The sequence below is a fragment of the Chrysemys picta genome, chromosome 9, assembly GCF_011386835.1.
Source record: "Chrysemys picta bellii isolate R12L10 chromosome 9, ASM1138683v2, whole genome shotgun sequence".
In the NCBI taxonomy this organism is placed as follows: Eukaryota; Metazoa; Chordata; order Testudines; family Emydidae; genus Chrysemys; species Chrysemys picta.
This window is the reverse complement of record NC_088799.1, coordinates 54017204-54032082: the sequence shown is the minus strand read 5'-3', so window position 1 is coordinate 54032082 and position 14879 is coordinate 54017204. Positions and strand designations below refer to the sequence as shown.

At 47.1% G+C, this 14879-nt stretch overlaps 1 protein-coding gene across 2 annotated transcripts in view; it reads right to left on the bottom strand.

Annotated features, from left to right (window-relative positions):
- Nucleotides 1-814: 814 nt before the first annotated feature.
- SLCO2A1 (solute carrier organic anion transporter family member 2A1) overlaps nucleotides 815-14879 on the bottom strand; it is a 98668-nt gene continuing 84603 nt past the window's right edge. For both annotated transcript variants that reach the window (XM_005303635.4, XM_065556233.1), the window contains exons 11-15: nucleotides 12255-12414; nucleotides 6280-6449; nucleotides 4122-4186; nucleotides 2839-2959; nucleotides 815-1827 (exon numbers count right to left, since the gene is read on the bottom strand). In XM_005303635.4, the coding sequence (XP_005303692.1) occupies nucleotides 1707-1827; nucleotides 2839-2959; nucleotides 4122-4186; nucleotides 6280-6449; nucleotides 12255-12414 (637 nt within the window). In that variant the 3' untranslated portion in view covers nucleotides 815-1706. The remainder of the gene's footprint in view (nucleotides 1828-2838; nucleotides 2960-4121; nucleotides 4187-6279; nucleotides 6450-12254; nucleotides 12415-14879) is intronic.

Sequence of the window (14879 nt, the reverse complement as noted above, 5' to 3'; positions counted from 1 at the left end):
CTTCAACAACGTATCAAGGTTACCCATCCACGACGGCTATTAACTATTAATAGGCCGTACTTTGTTTCTTTTCAAACTTTAAGTTTTAAGGGGACTAGGCTAAGCTTAGTTTCCCTACACTTTATTTCAGTTTATGGTTTATTGAGTTAAGTTAGAGAATAAACAGCTTTAACAGCTCTTTGCATTAGCTTCCTCTGCCAGAAGTGTGAAACCAGAACCGCCAGAGGTCCTGTATCTTCCAGCACCAGTTTATCAAAACAGGCTGTGAGTATTAACCAACGTTTGCAGCACATAATATTGTATTATCATATGTATCTCTTGAATAACTGTGATACAACTGTAACTCTGTAATTCTAACTGTTTTACCATTTGCTTACTATTTCATTGATTTTAATAAAAAGTCTTTATGACGATAACTGTCTCTGTATGAGCTTCCTGTCATACCCCCGAAGGTCCTTTTATAAACTCTGTGAAGCCTGATTCAGGACAAACTTTATCTTCTGATCAAACAAACTGGCAAGCCTAAACCCATACTAATAAACATCAATAATAATAATTATTAATATTATTAATTAATTAAAATTCAATAAAACTAAATTAAGTTGATAAATTAAATCAACACTACTAACACACCCCAAAACAGGCTACAAGGTGGGCCTGATCCTGTGAGGTGATGGGGTCCTCCCTTCCTATTGACTTCAGTGAAAGGTGCTGCTCAGCACCTCCCAGGATCTGAGTCCATCAGCACAACAAGCAGAGCCCAGGGGAAAAGAAAGGAGATCTCCCACAGGGCATTCAATAAAGCACCCGAGAGTAGTAAACGTGGATTTTATTTAAAAACGTGACATTGCACAGTAAACTACTAGCAGTAACTTCATACAGTTCATCTACCTGTGTCCACGCTGGCCTGCGTGTGAGGGGGAGGGGAAAAGATCTCTGAGCAGAAACTACATTTCTTTGATGCTAATGCCATGACTGGCCCCCACTCCCTCCTCTGGTCCCCCCGCCAGGCCAGGTATAGCATACATGGCATGGGATAGAATACATTGGACTGAAGCAAGCTCTTTCACAGACACAGTGGGTGGACAGGAATTTCTGGAGCGGTGGGACAGGGCTCTCAATCCTTGTCCCTCTTCCCCAGCCTATACACACGGCTTTCACAGCTGTAACAGCTTTACCCCAAGTAGAATTTTTCCTGCATGTTCAAAGTCTTCCAAGAGGATAGATGCTCTTGGAGCAGTCCAGGGGCTCCTCCCCACAGGCCAGACCCCTCTTCTATTTCTCCTTTGGAAAACAAAAAGAACATCCCCTTTTCTTTGGGGATGTGTGACGCTCTGCCGGAGAACACCTTGCTCTCAGATCCCAAATGGGTTCTCAGCCATCGGCTCTTCTTTTCCACGTGTCCTAGGAAATCCACACGGGCACCCCTTGAGGGCACTTTGCTTTGTAACACTGAGTGGCCATTTATGGTAAACGGTTGGCCCCCGAAAGCCCAGTTTGTTCTCCATTCCTCTCCTCGGAAGTGCAAAAATGTCTGGCCATGGTCTGCATAGCTGGGTTACAGAGCAATTTGCATAGTGGAGCTCAGAGCTCAGCCGCTAATATGGAGTTGTTTTCTTACAAAATACAACTAAAAGACTAAGTACTGGTAGTAAATATGGACAGGCTAGGAAGGGTGCGCTTGTGGGTCCGTTTGCAGGGCATGGCTAGACCAGGCCAGCTGCCTTCTCTTGCACATTGTATTCCTTGTTCTTCTTCACCCGCCAGTTGATGATGACTAGCAGCAGAATGCCAAGGAGTTTATACCCTATCTGGAGGCCTATGTATCTGGCAAGAGAAAGAAATAGAGAAAAAGAGCAGTGTGAAACTGCCAGGAACAAACTCCAATCTGATGGGGCCAGTCCCAGTGCTCGCTAAGATGGCCCTGCTGCTCTCTTGGAATGAGCCCCGAGCTCTGCTGAACCTTTGGAGTCTGCAAGCTGACCGAGGAGAGGCAGTGCAGTGCCATAGCTAGGGCGGTGGCTTCCTGGCTCTGCCACTGAGTGCTGTGACCTCGGGCAACTCCTGGCTCCCCTGTTTGCCTCTCCCAACATCTGTGTGTTTAGCCTGGAAGCTCTTCAGTGCAGGGACTTTCTCCTGCATGGCCAGCACCTACCACAATTCTGCCCCTATCTCGACGGTGGGTTTTCAGACCTCCTGGGACACCAATAACACCACTAACTGTTCAGCTCTGATAGTTAGTTGTGCTGCATGGGGGGCTCTGCAATGAGACCGGCGCTCTGTGGGTGAGAGAGGGGTCATCCTAACTCGGAGCCCTCTCCTAGCTACACTTTAGCCTATCCTAAAAGAAAATCCCTCCAGCTAAAATATAACCCAGGCAGGAGACAGGTTACTTGCCTCACATCTAGCAACCCAGCGAGGGAGGATCATCTCTACACTGCTGAGGGGTAGGGTCTTTGGCTTATCCCACTATTTACAGTAGCGGCAGTGCTCAGACCATGCTCACACATGCCCTTCCTCTCCCATAGTCTCCTCTCAATCCCCTCCTTTGGTCTGGTTTGCCTGCCCCCAAGTCCCTGGACTATCTTGAGCATGCAGCCAGTTGCCTGATCGCCCCCGCTGACGTCTTTCTCAATCCTCTGAGCCAACTGAAAAGAGAAAAACTCTCAGGAACCCCCTTCCCAATGCCGCCTTCTACCACCGCTTGGCTGTCAAAATGGACTCCCCAGGGCCTGGTGCTCTGAAGGCAGTGGGAGCGTATGGCTTCCTGAGAACCACCAGCCTGACCCATTCCGAGGCGGGGATGGGCTTGTCCCCAGGAGAGCTGGCTCTGAGTACCTGCTACGAAGGAAGTCGTTGTTGTAGTAGGCACAGAATCCTCGCTTGCTGCATTGCTTATTCCAGTGGAGGCAGGAGGAGTCAATGATGACACCAAAGAGAGCTGGAGCAGGCAACCAGGCTGCCATGGCCAGGGGGAGAAGGGGAAGAAAGCATGTGAGACCAGTGTCACACTCCTTGCCCCGCAATATAGACACAGCTGCCTATTTAAATTCCCTCTCCTGTTTGCATGGAGGGTGTTTCAAACCCAGCCTGGCATCCTGCTCCCCCTGGGGGCAGGCCTGATACTTTGCATCTGCTTTACCCCATCTGGAGCACCCTTTCCATTATAAGCCAACCCAGCTGCTTGGGCGCCATGCCAGGACTCTCCCATCGTGCCTATGCTTTGTCTGGTCCCTGTAGCCGGAACTCAGTCAGTGGCTTACTGTGGCTGTATGCAAGACATGCGTTGCAGGCGCCAGGAGTGGCTGTGTTCATGGGGCTATTCTGCCCGACCCTTGGATGCACAAACAAAATGGCATCCTGTGCACAATGTGACCTTGCGCTCCCCGTGCATGCCAGGTCATGCCACAGGGAGGACGTCATTTTGCATGCAAGTGTACAATTGCACGCCTGACTAAAAACATCCCAGCATGCACTGGCCTCAGTCCCAGTCACTCTCTCTTCAGAGCTCAACTTGAAACCTTCCTCTTCACTTTAACCTGTCACTGAAATTGACCCCTCCATTTTTGCTTTCCCCCAGCCTTCTGTCAGTGGCTACCTACTTCGCACCACTAATGGGGCCTTGAAACGGGCGTCAGTTACACTTACACTCCCCTTACAGCTGCTTGACGTTGGTGGGAGAGATCCTCAGCTGAAGTCAAGGGAGGTCTGATGATTTCCACCAGCTGAAGATCTGCCCCCCACAGCAGTGTAAAGCAGGGTCAGTGTAAAAGAGAATTGGGCTCTACATTCCTTTCCTGGCTGCATGATAGCGGCTGCACCATTTTATAATAATAATGGAGATATCCTATCTCCTAGAACTGAAAGGGACCTTGAAAGGTCATTGAGTCCAGCCCCCTGCCTTCACTAGCAGGACCAAGTACTGATTTTGCCCCAGATCCCTAAGTAGCCCTCTCAAGGATTGAACTCACAACCCTGGGTTTAGCAGGCCAATGCTCAAACCACTAAGATATCCCAACTAAATCATCCCAGCCAGGGCTTAGTCAAGCTTGCTTCTTTCCTCCCAGTTTGTGCAATAATTGGTGGCTTGTACAAGGAGCTCGAGTCAGACAGACACTCACCTAACAGTCTCATCAGTAAGAATTGGACTCCAATAGCAAATGACTTTTCATCCTGGTTCACCAACCTGTAGGGGAGAAGTTAGAGAAGATCAGATCCAAAAGCTGGACTTGTCATTTTTGATGTATTGCCCTGTGCAGATAATGAACAGGTTGGAATTTGCATTCTGGTGGCTTGGGGCTCACCACATCTCATGGGATGTGCAAAGCTTAAAGATACAGTCAAGCCAGATTTCTCTTGATATGAAAGATGTGGGGGAAAGGGATGTTTAAGTAATTCCTGAGGGAATTGGCCAGATTCAGAGGGGACGTCACTGGTGATTGGAGCTGGCTGGAAAATGGTAAGTATTTTCTGTGAAAAAAAAATCAAAAGAAAGGAGAAATATTTCCCCCTAAATATTTTGCAGAATTTTTCCATGAAAAACTGAAAACGAAGGGCTGAGAGAGGATCTGATTGCTGTCTATAAATTCATTAGTGGGTAAACACCTGGGAGGGAGAAGAGCTATTTAATCTAACAGACAATATTGGCACAAGAACAAATGGGTATGAAGTGGCTGTGAGTACATTTAGGCTGGAAATGAGAAAGTTTCTATCCATCACAGGATGGAGGTTCTGGGATATTCTTCCAATAGGAAGAGTGGGGGAAGCAACCTAAGAGAGGAGGAAGCAACCCAACTATCTTTAAGATGGAGCTTAATAACTATATGAAAACATTATATGACAGATTACATGTCTGCGACAGTAGGTGACTGGACTGTGGCCCAAGTGGTCCCTTCCAGTTCCATGTTCTATGAAAACCCAAAACCTGTTGGATCTTGAAAACTGAAGTATTTCTGGTTTTCAGAAACCTCACCCCAAACAAACATTTTCCAGTTTTTGAAATATTGGTTGTTTTTGAAAACTGAATTTTTTTCCGTTTCTGTTTTTTCATAAACCCCCTCAGAAAATGTCATCCAAAACAAAAAATGTTTGCAAAACTTGGTTTAGAAACAAGGCGGTTTTCTTGTTAGAAACCTGTTTCTAAGACAAATGCTGCTCAGCTCACTGGTGATGTAAGTCACTCCTTGGCGGTGAGTGGAAGGAACTGATGTGCTCAAGGACAGAAAGGGGAAGTAGCAGGAAAGGTAGCCAGCAGACGCGATGAAGGTAAAGAGTGGGAGGAGTTCCACAGCCTCTTGGTTGATTTTACTGCTGCATCCACTCAGTGGAATGTAACTTATACCACCACTTACATCACATCTGAATTTGGTCCAATGACTTAGTATATTCAGATATCTAACAAGCAAGTTCCATTGGGGCCATGCAGCAATTTCACACCTTCCTTGAGCATATGAAGGACGCTATTCTTTTGGAAATCTGGGTCTCTGGACAGGACTGGAGGAGATAGGTGAGTTCTGACCTGGTGAAGAAAGTAGCTTTGGGCTGAAGAGCATGCAGCGGGGAGATGGGGATGAAGGGAAGAGGAATGAGAAAGAGGCAAGGGCTGCTGCATTCAGCTAGGAGGAAGAGGCTCTTGGGGAGCCCTGTGTCTTAAGGGGGTCCAAAACGTTGGTGGATCTGGGTTGGGTTTAGTCTTAATTCACCTCTGCTTGCGAGCCTAAGAAGATACAGGGCCAGATCCTCAGCTGCCATAAATATATGTAGCTCCATTGATATCCCTTAGTTCTGATATTGACTTCCATGGAGCTCAGCCAATCAGCACCTGCTGAAGACCTGGCCCAAACTTCCTGGCCTTTCTTTAAAAGACAACATACCAAACCCAGTCTCCTAGTTGCCTCTTGCCAGTGATAGACCTAGGCTGTGTGACCCATGCAGCCGCATAAAGTCTAACTCTTTCAGAGCCCCCACCACACACAGACACTCACCCCACTAGCCGGAATAGCATCCCCAATTCCACATCCGGCAGACCACATCAGAGAAAGAGTTCCCCAACTGCCCTCCCCGGGCTCCAATTCAAAAGTCCATGTAGGGGTGCCACAAACAGTCACAGACTATTATACATGGGCAAGGAGGGGTGTGTCACCCCAGGCAGTCAGGAATGAGGCAGCCCGTGTGGAGAGAACAAGGAGAAGAACTGGTCATAGATGGGGAGGAAATTTGCCAGTGCTTTGCATGTGATACTTCATATGAGGTCCCATGAAACTGAACTTTGTTGCTTACCGTAATACCATCATGTAGAGGGGATTGTGAGACAGGCAGGCTATCAGCGCAGCACACGAGATGAGGAATATGACAGGAAGAAGTAAATGGGAACAGCTGACCTGACAGGAACCTGTCTTTGCTGAGGACTGTCCATTCTTGGTGTGGATACAGGAGCAGTTCACGTAGATCTGTTTAGGGCATTAAAAAAGGACAGTAAAACATCTCCTGAGATCAGTGTATCTGGAGCAGAATTTTTGGGACTCTAACCATCCCAGTTCTCTTCTCCCACCAGTTTTCCATGGAGTAATGGCACTGGCCTCAGTGGTAGGAGTGAGCAGAATATGGCCAATATTAAAAAAATAATATTGTGAAGTCATCATTCAGTGCTTAGTGATGCTTGCTCAACAGGAACCTGGCATAGCCCAGGAAGACCTAGATCACACACAGTTACTAAAAGTCCTACTGAAAAACAAAACTCCTAAAAAACATATCCAAAATATAGGCTACATAAAAAGCCACAAGAGTACAACAGTGCAGGAAACCAGCAGCAGGGCAAGGGGCTACCCAGTTTATTGTGTTCAGAGCAATATGTATGATTATCTGCCTTGTGGGCAGATGGCGTGTGTGTGCATGCGGTACAGGAAACTCATGGCTCTCAGAGACAGAGTACAGGCTCTGAAGGCCACAGTGGCTGAGCTGGAGGAGCATAGGAGGACAGAGGTTCAGGGAGGAGACTTTTAGGGACATCATAGAGTGGTTCCACCTCCTGTCTGACAGCTCGTGTGTCAAGGAGGATGAAAGTCACAGGGCAGGAGATCATAGAATCATAGAACATCAGGGTTGGAAGGGACCTCAGGAGGTCATCTAGTCCAACCCCCTGCTCAAAGCAGGACCAATCCCCAACTACATCATCCCAGCCGGGGCTTTGTCAAGCCTGACCTTAAAAACCTCTAAGGAAGGAGATTCCACCACCTCCCTAGATAACCCATTCCAGTGCTTCACCACCCTCCTAGTGAAAACGTTTTTCCTAATATCCAACCTAAACCTCCCCCACTGCAACTTGAGACCATTACTCCTTGTTCTGTCATCTGCTACCACTGAGAACAGTCTAGATCCATACTCTTTGGGACCCCCTTTCAGGTAGTTGAAAGCAGCTCTTCTGCAGACTAAACAATCCCAGTTCCCTCAGCCTCTCCTCATAAGTCATGTGCTCCAGCCCCCTAATCATTTTTATTGCCCTCCGCTGGACTCTTCCAATTTTTCCACATCCTTCTTGTAGTGTGGGGCCCAAAACCTGAACACAGTACTCCAGATGATGCCTCACCAATGTCAAATAGAAGGGAATGATTACGTTCCTCGATCTGCTGGCAATGCCCCTACTTATACAGCCCAAAATTCTGTTAGCCTTCTTGGCAACAAGGGCACACTGTCAACTCATATCCAGCTTCTCGTCCACTGTAACCCCTAGGTCCTTTTCTGCAGAACTGCTGCCTAGCCATTCGGTCCCTAATCTGTAGCAGTGCATGGGATTCTTCCGTCCTAAGTACAGGACTCTGCACTTGTCCTTGTTGAACCTTATCAGATTTCTTTTGGCCCAATCCTCTAATTTGTCTAGGTCCCTCTGTATCCTATCCCTACCCTCCAGCGTATCTACCACTCCTCCCAGTTTAGTGTCATCTGCAAACTTGCTGCGGGTGCAGTCCACGCCATCCTCTAGATCATTAATGAAGATATTGAACAAAACCAGCCCCAGGACCAACCCTTGGGGCACTCCGCTTGATACTAGTTGCCAGCTAGACATGGAGCCATTGATCACTACCTGTTGAGCCCGATGATCTAGCCAGCTTTCTATCCACCTTATAGTCCATTCATCCAGCCCATACTTCTTTAACTTGCCAGCAAGATCATCAAGCTGGAGCGGAGGGACATGATCCCATAGTTGAGACTAACCTTCCGGATGATGTCATGGTATCTTCTTGCACTGAGGATATCCCTCCAGGGCAGGGAACCCAGTTATTAAGATAAGACAGGCCATAATAGTATTAGAAGCAATTATTAGAGCCATAGATAGTTGGATTTGTGATGACCAGGAGAATGGCACGATGAACTGCCTACCGGATGTGAAAGTAATGGATCTCATGAGACATCTAGATAACCTTATAGGTAGTACTGGGGAGGAGCCAGTGGTCATGGTACATGTAGGTACCAATGACATCGGGAAAGGCAGGAGAGAGGACCAGGAGGCCAAATTTAGGCTGCTAGGTAAGAGATTAAAGTCGAAGGCCTCCCTTGTAGCATTCTCTGAAATGCTTCCAGTTCCACATGCAGAGTCAGTAATACAGGCAGAACTGCAAAGTCTAAATGCATGGATGAGACAATGGTGTAGGGCGGAAAGATTTAGGCTTATTAGGAACTGGGGAACCTTTTTAGGAAGGAGGAGCTTCTACAGGAACCAAAACATAACCAGATTGCTGGCATGTAAAATTAAAAAGGTTGTGGAGAATTTTTTAAGCTAAGGGCTGGGGCAAGCGGACAGGTGCAGAGGAGCACCCGGTTCAGGCGGAGACATCCCTCAGGGATGAATTCATTAAAGTGGAAACTCCATAGCCTAGTAAAGAGGATAGGAAAGAAGTTGGCAAAGTACAGGTGGGAGCTAGTGAGGAACAGTCAAATGTAGAAAAATCCATTTCAATATAACCAACTGAATATTGATAAAACATACAAATGCTTATAAACAAACGCGAGAAGTCTACATACTAAGATGGGTAAACTAGAGTGCCTAACATTAAATGAGAATATTGCTACAACAGGAACCATGGAAACTTGGTGGAATGAGGATAATCAATGGGACACAGTAATATTAGGGTATAAAATATACAGGAATGACAGAGTAGGTTACTCTGGTGGGAGAGTGGCACTATATGTTAAAACAGCATAAAGCCAAATAAGGTGAAAATCGGAAATGACTCAAACAGAACCATAGTATCTCTGTGGACAGAGATTTGATGCTTGAATAATAAGAGTCTAGCAGTAGGAATATACCATCGACCACCTGACAGGATGGTGACAGTGACTGTGAAATGCTTAGGAAGGTTAAAGCTACAAAACCAGAAAATGTCATAATAATGGATGATTTCAACTATCCTCATAGTGACTGGGTAAATGGCACCTCAGGACATGACGCAGACATGAAATTTCTAGACACCATGAATGACTGCTTCTTGGAGCAGCTAATCCTGGAGCCCACAAAAGGAGAGGCAATTCCTGATTTAGTCCTAAGTGGAGCACAAGATCCGGTCCAAGAGGTAATGATAGCTGAACCACTTGGTAATAGCAACCATAATGTAATTACATTTAGCATTCCTGTAGGGAGGAATGTCACCCCAGTGACATTTAACTTTAAGAAGGGGAACTACACAATAACGAGGATGCTAGTTAGATGGAAAATAAAGAGAGCAGTCAGGAAGGTAAAATGCCTGTCATAGCTGGTCATGGGCGGCAGACCTAGCAGTCAGAACCAGAGTCCACAGTCACAAGACAGGGGTCAAGAGCCAGCTGGGTCAGGACTTCAAGAGGTCAGAAGCAGGAGACAAACTGGAGATCTGATCCACGTGTCAGGTACCAGGGGCTCAGAGGCAGGTGACAAACTGCAGGTCAGGAACCACAAGACAGATGCCAACAGGCCAGGTGGGTCAGTAGGCCAGAAGATCAAGTCAGGGACACAGGAGCGGGAAGCAGGAAGCACAAGGCACAGAGTCCAGAGCAGGGTGGAGCCCACTAGTTCAAATAACTTCCTGCTGCTGGCTCAAACGGGGCCAGCAGGCCAATCAGCCATGCTGGGATGCTGCCAATCAGACCTCAGGGGCAGAACCTCATGTGTCTCAAGTGAGCTATTGCTAACATCCGCCAGGTGGAGAGTTGGGGCATGGCTGCTCCCAGGCAGACCTGTAGGTTGTAGCAGCAGGCAAAGTACTTTAAAACACCATAATAGAGGCTCAGAATACATGTATACCCCAAATGAAAAAAGATAGCAGGAAGACCAAAAGAATGCCACCCTGGCTAAACAGCAGAGCTTTACAGGCTAAAAGGTGCCCTTTAAAATTTGGAGGTCAAATCCTAATGAGGAAAAGAGGAAGGAGGACACACTCCGGCAAATAAAATGTAGAAGTGTAACAAGACAGGCCAAGAAAGAATTTGAGAAGCAACTTGCTAAAGACACAAAAACTAACAGTAACAACAACAACAACAAAAGTAAGTAGATCAGAAGCAGGAAGCCTGCCAAACAATCAGTGGGGCCACTGGACGATCAAGGTGCTAAATGAGCGCTCAAGGAAGACAAGGTCATCACAGAGATGCTAAATAAATTCTTTGAATCCATCTTCACTGCACAGGATGTGAAGGGGATTCCCACATCAGAGCTATTCTTTTTGGACAATAGATCTGAAGTATTGTCAGAGACTGATGTGTCAATAGAAGAGGTTTTAGAACAGACTGACAAACTAAAAAGTAATGAACTTCCCCAATTTATTAGAATTCTTTGAAGGAGTCAACATGCACATGGAGAAAGGTGATCTAGTCGATATAGTGCACTTGGATTTTCAAAAAGCCATTGACAATGTCCCTCATCAAAGGCTCTTAAGGAAACAAAGTAGCCATGAGATAAGAGGGAAGGTCCTCTCATGGATCAGTAACTGATTGAAAGACAAGGAAACAAAAGGTAAGAATAAATGGTCAGTTTTCACAATGAAGAGAGGTGAATAGCGGGGTCCCCCAAGGATCTGTCCTGGGGCCTGTGCTGTTCAAAATATTAATTAATGATCTGGAAAAGGGGGGTGCACTGTGAAGTGGCAAAATTTGCAGATGGTACAAAATTGTCCTAGATAGGTAAATCCAAAGCTGACTGTGAAAAGGTACAAAGGATCTCACTAAACTGGGTGACTGGGCAACAAAATGTCAGATGAAATTCTACATCGATAAGTGTAAAGTAACGCATATTGGAAAACACAGTCCCAACTATACATATATATGCAATGATGGGTTCTAAATTAGCTGTTACCACCCAAGAAAGATGTTGAAGTCATTGTGGATCGTTCTCTGAAAACTTCCACTCAATGTGCAGCTGTGGTCAAAAACTCCTATAGTATGTTAGAAATTATTATGAAAGGGATAGAAAATAAGACAGAAATTATCATAATGCCTCTATATAAAATCCTGGTGCGCGCACACCTTGAATACTGTGTCCGGTTCTGGTCGCCTCATCTCAAAAAGAACACAGAGGAACTGAAAAAGACTCAGAGAAGGACACTAAAGATGAACAGGGGTATGGAATGGCTTCCATACAAGGAGAGAATAAAAAGATTAGGGCTGTTCAGCTTTCAGGACATTGGAAATGTCTCCATTTTTCATTGCTTTGATTAAAACTTTAGACATTTTTAATAGCTACACAATGCTTGTTTGAGATGTATTGCTATGCCAAGCAGAATTTGTTCAGTGTTTAACCTGGAACCGATAATCCAGAAGAACAGGCATCCAAGGTGATAAATCATGTTTGGTGTGAAGAGGAAGAAAGTCAAATGATTGCAAGCCTCATCAAAGCTCTTCTTTTGCTTTGAGGCAAAATTAATTATACTTGTCCAAGTGTTCCGTGATCACCTTATTCCAAACATGAAGCTCTGGGGAAAGTCCTGCGCTCAGAGAAGTATGCACATGCTACTGGTGAGTCAGAAGCTGGCATGGCAATACCAATGCACACTTAGAGAGAAGTGCCCTTTGTTGGGACTGTTTTGCAACCCGCAACAATGTCACCGCAAAAGCACCGTGGGTTTTGATTTTGAGAAAATGACCACCATAACTAGAGGTGGCTCCTGACACCTGATCTTATGGGCTTCCAGAAAACAGTTTAGATTCCAGCCCATCAATGTGACTTTGTTGGCCAGATGGCTCAGCAGTGTGTCATCTCCCCAGCCCCTGGAATCCAAGTTGCCGCTACTTACCACGTGCTTGGTAGTAGAGGAATTATCAACGGAATCCGTACAGCCAGCATCGCAGGGAGAGATATACTCCACGTTATTGTCTCCACAGACTGGGTGAAAGAGGTTCTCTGAGCAGGAGCACCCAGTGGGGCACTTAGCTTGTGATTGGGAACTTGATGTACTGCCAAGAAAATGGAAAAAATAAAATAAAATAAAAAAGGATAGGGAAAAAAACCCACCCTGTTGAATTCTATGCGTGGTTAACCAATTTCCCTGTCTCTGTTTGTGTTGGGCCACTGCCATGCAGTAGCCTGGCCTTGTGCCTGATTCCTATGCCCCGGCAGGTACTGCTAAGGTTTACAGTGAACTTAGCAGTAATTACTCACATGTGCACGCAAACAAACATTCACACACTTTTTTTTGGTGGAAAAATAATAATCAGATATCTAAAAATTTAACTGGGCTAAGGCCTCCGTCTGAAACCACATAACACCCAAATCGGAAGTGGGGGGGGGGGGGAAATCAGTTCAATCAGAATTTAAACTGGAAGCATGCTAGCTTGAACACACAAATTGAGGCAAGGGCTGCATTTAAACTTCACAGGACAAAAATCCCTACACTGATTTTTCTTTCCTTAGCACTACAGAGGAGCAGTAAATTTCTGCAGTAACATATGACCCAGTAATCCATCTTCAGGGATTACACTCAGTCAAATCTGGGGCGTGGTGGATGGCAGGAGAGACTGCTTATGCTTTACTTCCTGCAGCAAATAGCTAACAGTCACCTGGGACTTTCCAGGTAAAGGGATTTTCCACTGCTCATGGGCTGCTGGCACTGAGGTGGGGAAGATTTCCAGAGCAATGTAAGGCATCGGCCAATAGACATCAGACCATAGAAAGAGTTTGATTAGCCTGATTTGACCCAAGCAACCTGTAGGGGAAGGAGAAGAGCAGGTTAAGGGAGCCACTGGGGAGAAGAGACAGTATCTGGAGTGGCTCAAACAATAGCCAGAAAGTGCTGAGCCCAAACCTTGCCCTGGAAGTGGATTGAGTTCACTGGGCCTTCATGATGAGGTGGAAGGGGGCCTCTCTCTCTCTCTCTTTAGAAACAGTCTCCAGTTAAATCCCTTCTCCTGGCCCTATCTGACCTGTAGGATTTTGCCCTCCCCATTCAAAGTGACAAGGAATGTGGATTGTGGGTCCCTCCACTGCTGCCAGCCAGGGGTTCTGTGTACAGTGGATCCCTACAATCAGCAGTGGGGAACTCACTTACTACCTGTCCTGTCCAGGCTGCTTAGACATGGCAGCAAAGGGGCAAATGCCTGTTCTCCACTGTTGTATCTGACGAAGTGGGTATTCACCCACGAAAGCTTATGCTCCAATAAGTCTGTTAGTCTATAAGGTGCCACAGGACTCTTTGTCGCTTTTTACAGATCCAGACTAACACGGCTACCCCTCTGATACTGTTCTCCACTGTAGTCTCCCAAGCTGCCATCTCCTCCCATGCAATTGTAACCCACACACCTCCTGGGTGTAGTGCTCTGTCTCAGCTAGTGGCATCAAGATCACTGAGAGACAGAGATTAGAGTCTGCTCTACAGCTGTAGCTAAGGGCCATATGGCTTTTAGCTCATGCAGTAGAGGCTCATGCATTTAGCTCCAGAGGTCCCAGGTTCGATCCCGCCCGCTGATGACTGAAGTCTGTCAGTGTTACACAATTATCAGAGAAACTCCAGCCCCACGCCTTCAAGCTGGGGAGTGACAAACGTGGTCTCAAATTAAATCATAAAATTAAAAACCACCACCCGGCAGTGTATTGGAGTCCAAGGGCCACGTTCCCTGACCTCGCCCCACCATTTCCAAGGCAGGAATGAGGTAGAGTCAGACTTTAATACACAGCATCACAGTGTAAAGGGACTGTTGCCCCCTTACTAACACTCAGTGGGGGTGTTTTGGTTGGCTAGATCCCAGCACTAAAAGGGGAAGGGTCGATGGGAAATCAGGAGCCTGAGACTGACAGTCCCCAGGAACAATGGGGAGAGGCCAATGCTCCAGGTCAGCCTGATTGACAGGGCGGGCCGGCTAATCAGGGAGTCAGGAGGCCAGAGGGGGTCCCGTCCTCCGTGTGAACTGGAATGGCCTGAGTCAGACAGAGTGGGGCCGAGCTAAGGAGAAGCAGGGGGCCCGAGCTAAGCTGCTGGAAGCAGAGCTGCAGCCCCAGAGCCAGAGGGGCGAGAGAAGCAGCCCAGGGAGCTGAAGGCAGAGCAGCAGCAGCAGCCGTGCTGAGGCAGAGTGGAGCTGGAGCCAGGGCTGCAGCAGTCCGGATCTGGGTGCGGTGAGCAGCTGGGGAGAGTGAGGGGGACCCTGGGCAGTGGGCCCAATACAGGGAGACGCCTCAGCCAAGAGGCCTGGCATGCCAGACTTGGAGGGGGATCGTAACCCTGACAGGGTGGGGGCGACGCTGGGAAGAAGGGTCCTCCCACCTACAGCCTGAGAGCTGGACACTGCCAGAGCAAGTGTCCAACTCGCAGCATCTCTGCAGCACAGCCAGGGCCTGAGAAGGAGCCTGGGACCTACAAGGAACAGACTGAACTGCCCTGACATTCCAGAGACACTGTTTGTAGTGTAGTCCACGAAAGCTTATGCTC